The 9,008-nt window shown below is 38.1% G+C and overlaps 1 protein-coding gene across 6 annotated transcripts in view; it reads left to right on the forward strand.

The window, feature by feature from the left end:
• UGGT2 (UDP-glucose glycoprotein glucosyltransferase 2) overlaps positions 1-8,766 on the forward strand; it is a 100,489-nt gene extending 91,723 nt beyond the window's left edge. For 3 of the 6 annotated variants that reach the window (XR_011138080.1, XM_068928830.1, XM_068928822.1), the window contains 7 exons: positions 2,334-2,418; positions 2,847-3,029; positions 4,277-4,437; positions 4,717-4,831; positions 5,319-5,435; positions 6,386-6,527; positions 8,563-8,766. Coding sequence is in view for 2 of the 6 variants with exons in the window: in XM_068928830.1 (XP_068784931.1) it covers positions 2,334-2,418; positions 2,847-3,029; positions 4,277-4,437; positions 4,717-4,831; positions 5,319-5,435; positions 6,386-6,527; positions 8,563-8,585 (826 nt within the window). In the remaining 4 variants the exon portion in view is untranslated. Of the gene's footprint in view, positions 1-2,317; positions 2,419-2,846; positions 3,030-4,276; positions 4,438-4,716; positions 4,832-5,318; positions 5,436-6,385; positions 6,528-8,562 lie in introns of those variants that run through there. The other 3 variants (XR_011138070.1, XR_011138071.1, XR_011138069.1) reach the window with 2 other exon arrangements.
• Positions 8,767-9,008: the final 242 nt, after the last annotated feature.

Here is a 9,008-nt window from a genome sequence, read left to right on the forward strand (position 1 = left end):
GTATGTATTAATCATTATTTCTTAGGAGGTCTGACTGAGTTTGAATCACAGAATCACAGAATGGTTTAGGTTGGAAGGGACCTCTGCAGATCATCTAGTCCAACCTCCCTGCTCAAGCAGGGTCCTCTAGAGCATATTGCCCAGGATCACATCCAGACGGGTTTTGAATATCTCCAGCGAAGGAGACTCCACTACCCCTCTGGGCAACCTGTTCCAATGCTCTGTCACCCTCACAGTGAAGAAGTTTTTTCTCAGGTTCAGATGGAACTGCCTGTGCTTCAGTTTCTGCCCATTGCCTCTTGTCCTGTCGCTGGGCACCACGGAGAAGAGGCTGGCCTCATCCTCTTGACACTCCCCCTTCAGATACTTGTACACGTTGACGAGATCCCCTCTCAGTCTTCTCTTCTCCAGGCTGAACAGGCCCAGCTCTCGCAGTCTTTCTTCACAGGAGAGATGCTCCAGTCCCCTCATCATCTTGGTAGCCCTCTGCTGGACTCTTTCCAGTAGTGCCATGTCTCTCTTGTACTGGGGAGCCCACAACTGGACACAGTACTCCAGGTGAGGCCTCATCAGGGCTGAGGAGAGGGGCAGGATCACCTCCCTCCACCTGCTGGCAACACTCTTCCCAATGCACCCCAGGATCCCATTGGCCTTCTTGGCCGCAAGGGCACATGGCTGGCTCATGCTTAACTTGTCCACCAGCACTCCCAGGTCCTTCTCGGCAGAGCTACTTTCCAACAGGTCAGTCCCCAGCCTGTACTGGTGCATGGGATTATTCCTGCCTAGGTGCACTAGGACCCTGCACTTGCCTTTGTTGAACTTCAGGAGGTTCCTCTCTGCCCAGCTCTCCAGCCTGTCCAGGTCCCTCTGAAGGGCAGCACAGCCTTCTGGTGTGTCAGCCACTCCCCCCAGTTTAGTATCATCAGCAAACTTGCTGAGGGTGCACTCTGTCCCTTCCTCCAGGTCATTGATGAATACACTGAACAAGACTGGACCCAGTGCTGACCCCTGGGGGACACCGCTAGCCACAGGTCTCCAACTTGACTCTGCACCACTCACCACAACCCTCTGAGCTCGACCATCCAGCCAGTTCTCAAGCCACCTCACTGTCCACTCATCTAGCCCACACTTCCTGAGCTTACCTACGAGGATGTGATGGCAGACAGTGTCCAAAGCCTTGCTGAAGTCCAGAAAGACAACATCCACTGCTCTGCCCTCATCTGCCCAGGCAGTCATCCCGTCATAGAAGGCTATCAGGTTGGTCAAGCCTGATTTCCCTTTGGTGAATCCATGCTGACTACTCCTGATCTCCTTCTTGTCCTCCAGATGCTTAGTGATGACCTCCAGGAGGAGCTGTTCCATCACCTTGCCAGGGATGGAGGGGAGGCTGACAGGCCTGTAGTTCCCTGGCTCCTCCTTCTTGCCCTTTTGGAAGACGGGGGTGACACTGGCTTTCTTCCAGTCCTCAGGCACCTCTCCTGATCTCCAGGACCTTTCAAAGATGATGGAGAGTGGCCTAGCGATAACATCCGCCAGCTCCCTCAGCACTCGTGGATGTATCCCATTGGGGCCCATGGATTTATGGATGTTAGGTTTGGACGAAAACATTCCAATATTTCCTAATAGTCATCGTTCTTTCCTTCAGAAGCTTTGACAGGCAACACACAACAACCTTTATAAGGGAAAGACTTGTTTACTTAAAAGGAGAAAAAAATTAATTTTAAAACATTCTACATGCTTTTTTATTTCAAGATTTGTTATTCATTGATTTTTAAGGCAGACTTAATCTCTTCATGTGGTTTGTAAGGTGTTGCTTATCTGTCTGGTTACGCCAAACAAATGCCATACTTCTGAAAAAATGGGACCCAACACAGTTATTTAACTTTTTCTACATACTTGGACTTTCTTAACATTTATCACGGGTTTCCTCAGGAGTTTCTTAACTGGAACTATATTTTCTCTTTCCCACTGTTTTTCTTTCCAGTGAACTACTAATCTTAGCCAATATATTTCTAAAATAGATCATCTCAGTAGCTAAGTTAACATATGGTATTAATAGTTACTCTAATTCTGTCAGGCATCTATCTTAGAATAAAACTTGTAAGCAGATATACACTTTTAAAAGTGTTCCTTCTAATATTGCTTAGCCAATGTGGATCAAACAAATCTGACCTTGAACACACACTCTTTTTAAAGCGTTTATTAGAAACAAACAGAAATTTCTGCTTGAACTGGGATAACATACCTTCTAATGAGAAAGTTTTAGCACCTTTTTAGGTATAGTTGAAATACAATGACATGTATTTGTTTATTATAGACTTATATTTTCACAGAATTATGATGCTTTCTGTTCTACGCCATACAAAAACACCAGTTAAATTTTGGTTTCTGAAAAACTATCTCTCCCCAACGTTCAAGGTACAAGAAATATCTTCCTTTTATTACTTTTTCTTAATAATTCTTAGTAGTTAAAAATTATTGCAGGTGAATAATTATGTAATTTAAATTAAATTAGAACAGTTGGAAATGATCTCTGAATGTATTAATACTGAGAGCCGCTTTTAAAACTCTTTTGTGTGAGAGTCTTTTCTGGAACCCAAAGCTGAGTGGTATATTAGAATAATTTATTCTTTTCTGACGGATTCTTATCAGCTTGAAAGAAATGCTTTTTTTTATTTATGAAGCTGAGGATACTGTTAGAACTAAAGAAATATTTTAAAAGAGTGACTAATGTGATTAAGAAGGTCAACAGAGCTGCAGCTGTTCTGCAACATTTTCTCCTTTTCTCTTTAAGGGCTTATGTGTGACATACATATGCAACTAATATTTTTTGGATCTTCTTCTAGGATGTTATTCCTCACATGGCTAAGAAATATGGATTCAAGTATGAGTTAGTACAGTATAAGTGGCCTCGTTGGCTTTATCAGCAGACAGAAAAGCAAAGAATTATTTGGGGCTACAAAATTCTTTTTTTGGATGTTCTTTTCCCTTTGGCTGTGGATAAAATAATATTTGTCGATGCTGACCAGGTAAGAAAAAATAATAATGTTTAAGTGTATCAGTAATTTTTTCCTGTTTGTTTAAATTGGTCGAGTTTTAGTCCTTGTGATGACTTCTTCCAAGTATTGGTCTCATAAGACTATTGTTGTATGAGCAGAACCAGTAGTGATCCATAACATGGAACAAATTCATCTGACCTGTCTTTAGTCATCTAGAAATTAGGAGTGCCATTTCACCTAGTTTCCCTAAACTGCCTCTAATGTCAGTGAAGAGACAAAGGCACCTGGAGAGGTACGTGCTAACTTAAATGTGCCTCTTATCTGAGGCTCTCTGGGCTGATTGTGAAAGGATCCCTCCATTGTCTATGGGAGGGGTCTAAGGTGATTAGTTTAGACTGGTTGGCCAACTAGAAGTTGGCTAAAATTTTTGATGATGAATCCCGTCTGTTGTTCTTGAACTTAAATTAATATCTCATAATAAACTCAAAGCCAAAATGCTGCCTCAAACAGATGAGATACTGAACAGTTGGTCACATGATTATTAAAAATCTCAGAACAAATATTACGTATTTCGGTCGTTTTCCAGTGCTTGTGGCTCAAATAAGTTTAGATTTAGCAATGCAGACTGCAACTTTGAGCCAGTTGATCTGGATACCGTATTATTATTGGTCGTTTGTCCTAACTGCTGTAAAGGATTTCTGTGTTCTCCGAAAAAAAAAAGAAATCATCTTACCTCTGATAGATTAGATTAGTGAATTTTGCAGGAAGAATGATTGATTAACAAAGTACATTTGTAAAATGTCCTTAGAACCTGTTCTAAAAAGTACGTTTTCTAAAAAGTAAGATTTTTGAAAGTGCTAAACCATTCTGATGCCTTAATTTTTGAGTGCCCAAGTTCATGTAACAAGGAAGTTTGTTTGTTTGTTTGTTTTTTTAGAAGGGAGATGCTCAGTAGTTTCTGAAAATTATACTAATGCATCAAGGAGTTTAATATTGTGCAACCAAAAACACTGGTCTATAAATAAAAAATACTTGGTTTTATTTAATTTGCTTATTAAATATGATCCACAGATGGCCACGGAATAAGCATTTATTTTTTACTGAGCAATAATTAGGTGAGTTGCATTCTAATGGGATACTTCATCTATGCTGAACTCTTGTAGTTTCTCAGATTTTTTGAAAATTAAAATTAAACTTCAGAAAGTTTGCTGCTGTCACATGCACACCTTAAAATATTATAAAATATAAAAGTAAATACATGTTTTCTTTTTATTTAGATTGTGAGAAGTGACCTAAAAGAACTTAGAGATCTAGATCTAAATGGAGCTCCCTATGGATATACTCCTTTCTGTGACAGCCGTACAGAAATGGATGGGTACCGTTTCTGGAAGTCAGGATACTGGGCATCACATCTTGGGAAAAGGAAATACCACATTAGGTAGGAGAACTACATATTTTTTGCAGTTTTTGTGAAAATGTTTAAAATATTGGTATTGAATGCTGAGGCATTCAAAAGAGTTGCATTATTGAAGATCTCAAACAGAGGTGAATAAGGCATGAATTCAGATGATAGATGGACTTCACTTCTTCTGTAGTAGCTTTACCTATTTACTTAAAAACATATTCCTTTAACATGTAGACAGTATTGGTTTCTCATTATTTCTTTTATCAGAAAAGTGAAACTGCACAAATCTTAACTGATTTTTTATTTTTATAGTGCCTTATATGTTGTAGATCTTAAGAAGTTCAGAAAGATTGCAGCTGGAGACAGGCTTCGGGGCCAGTACCAGGCTCTTAGTCAAGATCCAAACAGCCTATCAAATCTAGATCAGGTATATATGGGTTCAGTAAGCAATTTGTTTTTTAGTTTTCTATCTTTCTCAATATGCATTTGATTATTTTGTATCCTAAAATCTATATTAAATAATTCTCAAACTAGTCACCATTTACTGATGTATTAGTACATTTTCCAGATGGCATTTTAGCCAGATTTCGTGCCCCTTTAAAATGATACCTAAATATAGGTTATCTGACTAAGTATGAAAACTCTTATATTGTAAATCGTATTGAAGAACAAGCTTTAAGTGTTGTTTGCGGAACAACTGAACAAATGAAGAATTTCATTTCAGACACTTATATATTTTGAATGAAGAAGAATTTTGACGATGAGCACTTAGAAGGAAACTTAAGAACGCTTTGCAGAAATGATAGTAGATATTCTGTGGAGTCTCCTTTAAGTAATTGTATTGCAGTTCTGCTCTTGATAATCAGTTACCTCAAAATCCACTGCTAATTTATGACTTTACAAAATTTGTACAGGATCTTCCCAATAATATGATTCATCAAGTAGCTATTAAGTCTCTCCCTCAGGAGTGGCTTTGGTGTGAAACCTGGTGTGATGACGAATCCAAGAAAAAGGCTAAAACAATAGACTTGGTGAGTTGATTTTAAGTTAAATGATTTTTATAGATGAAAAAATTGACTACAGTTTCTGTGCCTTTTGAAATTTAGATATGTGATATCATGGAATCAGCCTCACTGGAAAACAAGTTCCCTTTAGAAAAATGCCTGGATATATGTACATACTCATAATAATTTTTCTCTTTTCCTCTGAGACCTCTCCTTCTTACTGTTTGTGACCACATTTGCTTATGTTGAAGCTGAAAACTGTACCAAAAAATTGAATGTTGCTGGCTGTCCTGGATAGCATCAGGGTTTTTCACTCCTGTGTATGTATTTTCCCTTGTTTTTTTCTGTATTGAGCCTGGTCAGTAGAATTATAATGAAGTACTGGTGACTGTTTATTGTGAATGTTGTGTGCTGCTATTGCACCCCCTAGAAAGCAGGTTCCTCCAGAGGCTAGTGTGTTAGAGGACCATTAGTCTTATCACTATAACTGGAGATGAGGCCTGGTTTAAAAAGCATAATGTTGAGGAGACTATACACATTTGGAAAGGAGAACACATTTCTGCTTTGGGGATTGAAACAGAGAGAAAATGTTCTTCTCTGACACTATTTCCCCCTGCCCTCTGATCTTTCTGGGAGTCCCCACTCAGTGTGATGAGATACTTTAGAACCAGAATTCTGAAGAAAAAGAAACATTTAGAATCTGCTACAAAGAGTAAGTATATAAATTATTTGGTTTTCTTTGTGTCTTTACAATTTTTGAAATAATAGTTTGTGTGTACCATGCATGGCTACTCTTCTAGAAGGTAAAAGATTAAAATGAATGACTAGACCATCTTTCAATCTGCTTTATCACCTTCTGCTGTTTATCTTCAGTGAGGCTGAGGAGGAGATCACTTTCTCACTTTCAGTTCCTTGGAAAGGAGATGTTTTCACATTTGTTTTATTTACACATAATGTATTTTATTTTAAACTTTCAGTGCAACAATCCCCAAACCAAAGAACCCAAATTACAGGCTGCTGCCAGGATAGTTCCTGAGTGGGTTGAGTATGACTCTGAGATACGAAAGTTAATAGAAAAAATTGAAGAGAATAAAAATCGAACATCATTCTTGCAAAAAGGTAATTTGCATGCATATTCATCTAGTAACTCTTTAAAATAAATACTAATATGATTGAAATGAAGATTAGAGTCAGTAGATACATTATTGTATTTGTGTAATTTTCCCTGCTCTTAGAGAAATTCTGTTTAAGAGTCACATGATGCTTTCCTACATAGGAGTTAGTTACACTAAGAGTAGAAAATCTTTTGTTTCATGCCAAAATCTAAGAGGACAAAGTTTTTGTCATGTTGTATTCTTACAGCTCGAACCCAGCCAACTGTTCCGTGTGGTTTAATCCACAAATATTAAGTAAAGCACTTTAGGTGTGGCCTCACAGAGTGCAAAGAGAATGTGTTTTAGCTCAGCATAGTCTGCTGAGCAGTAGGTTACGGAGTCTCTATTGAAATATAATAATTCATTACTTCACAAAACTGTGTCAAAAACTGGAGTCCTCAGTCTCATTTGTATTAATTCAGTAGTAGAGATCTCCCATACATTTTTTCTGCTTGAAATTTGCTTGAAAGCCACTTGTTTAATTCTCTAGTATGAAATTGTGTAGTTTTCTATTCCTGTTCAGATTTCTTAGTCCTATTGATCCAGTGCACGTTTGATTTGTAAAATGTGAGAGATTTTTAAAATAGAAGACAAAAGCTATTTTGAAGAATATCTTCATAAGGCTCCGTCACTCCAGAATTAAAAACTGTCAAATATTGAACCATTAAGATAGTTGTGATTGATAGTTGATATTTGCTGGTTTGGTGAGTACTGCTTGTCTCAGCTTCCCTTCCTCCTGGGTGAGCAGAATTTTTCCCTTCACTCCAGCATAGTTTGGCCATCCGTCTCCCCACTCAGGCAGTTATGCTTCTCTCCTTTCAGGTGTTACCCATCCTCTCCAGAAGTTTCCATGCCACTGCCTCATCGTCCAGTAGCTTCTCTGTGTTCAGACTGCAGTGTCCAGGTTTCCCCACCTGGCTCAGTCTCCAGTCCTGTTTTCTTTCCTGTCTCCCCGTGTCCCAGTGTGCTCCGCTCAGAGCCGCCAAAACCCGGGTGCATTTTGGTAGCTTTCCCCCCTCTGTTGCCGGGGCTGGAGGAAGGAAACTGGGAACGCAGAAAGTGAAGGCATTTCTAGACTGGAGTCACTGGGAAACGTTGGTGGGAGGTCCTGGGAAGGCTGCTGAGCTTCTCTCAATTGGAGTTTTCTAATATGGTATAACCTGGCCAAGGCTGGGCAGTTTTTCACAGGGACAGAAATAGGCACATCGATGCCAGTTCAGATCTCCGCTGCAACACACGGGAACGCTACAGCTTCTCAAATAAAGTGGAAATCAATAGAATGTTTTCATGGACAAACTAGTATATTTTCCCTGACTGCTGGTGTCAGAAGCTGAAGTTTTCAAAAAAAAATTTAATGTGGCAGATACCTGCCGTGAAAACAATTTTTTTTAAGGCCTGGCAAGGTTACAAAGAATTCAAAACGCAATCTGGATAGGCCTACAGGATGTAGCAGGCAGTTTTCATAATAATGATACTACAGTGCTGTGCCTAGTAGTATATACTGTACTTTTACTTAAAAAAAAAAAAAGTGAAATAAGTCTATCTAAATGGGTTTTTAGATCACAAATAGATTTTTTTTTTTAACTTTTCTAGGAAAATAGTTTTAAACTGGGTTAATTAAATGGTACAAGAAGAAAAACACAAAAAGCCTCAGGATTTCTGATAAGGTTTGACTTCTTAGAGTAATGTGGTTTGCAAAAGCCTCATGTTTGTTTAAAAAAGATGTTCTGAGCTCTCAAGGTTGAAGAAACACTTAGCAGATAGATAGTTATTGAAAAGACTCAAAAGTCAAAAAATAAAGTCACTTTTCATGTTAAAGAATTTTTAGTCGTTTTCTTCTTTGTGAAAGTTTATGGCCAGTTTTTAGCGAGGCTTGCTTTAAAAATGAAGTCTATGTTTAGGAGTAAATAAAAAGTAAAGGGCTTTCTCTGTATTTTACAAAGCTAGTCATTGTCTGTTATATAATTGTTTTATATATAATATTTTTTTTTTTGTTACAGGTTTTAAGCACGATGAACTTTAGCATCACCTGTAAACAGTAACGGTGACAGCTCAGCAGTCTTCTGTGAAAGACTGAAAGGAAGTTGTGAATGTTACATTGGCACTATTTTTAACATTCTTCAATGTTAAGTCAAATATTTTATAACTTATAATGTTATTTAAAAGTTTTAAATGAAATAAATAAAAAGAATAGAAAAGACAAATCCCCAGGTACTTGATTTTTTTTTTTTAACCAGTATGGCATAGCTTTCCTAATTTCTTGTATTTTATTTTTCTTCTGTAAAAGACAGTTTGCCCAAAGGATTTTAGAATATAAAGAATGATGTCTTCAACTCTTCAAAGTTATGTTGTGTCAGCTTTTTTGGGAGGTGTGAGGAGGAGAGGAGTTCAATAGATACATGAAAACTGTTTTATGCCTATTATATGCATTAAGCTAGTGTATTTA

Source organism: Struthio camelus, chromosome 1 (assembly GCF_040807025.1).
Source record: "Struthio camelus isolate bStrCam1 chromosome 1, bStrCam1.hap1, whole genome shotgun sequence".
NCBI lineage: Eukaryota > Metazoa > Chordata > Aves > Struthioniformes > Struthionidae > Struthio > Struthio camelus.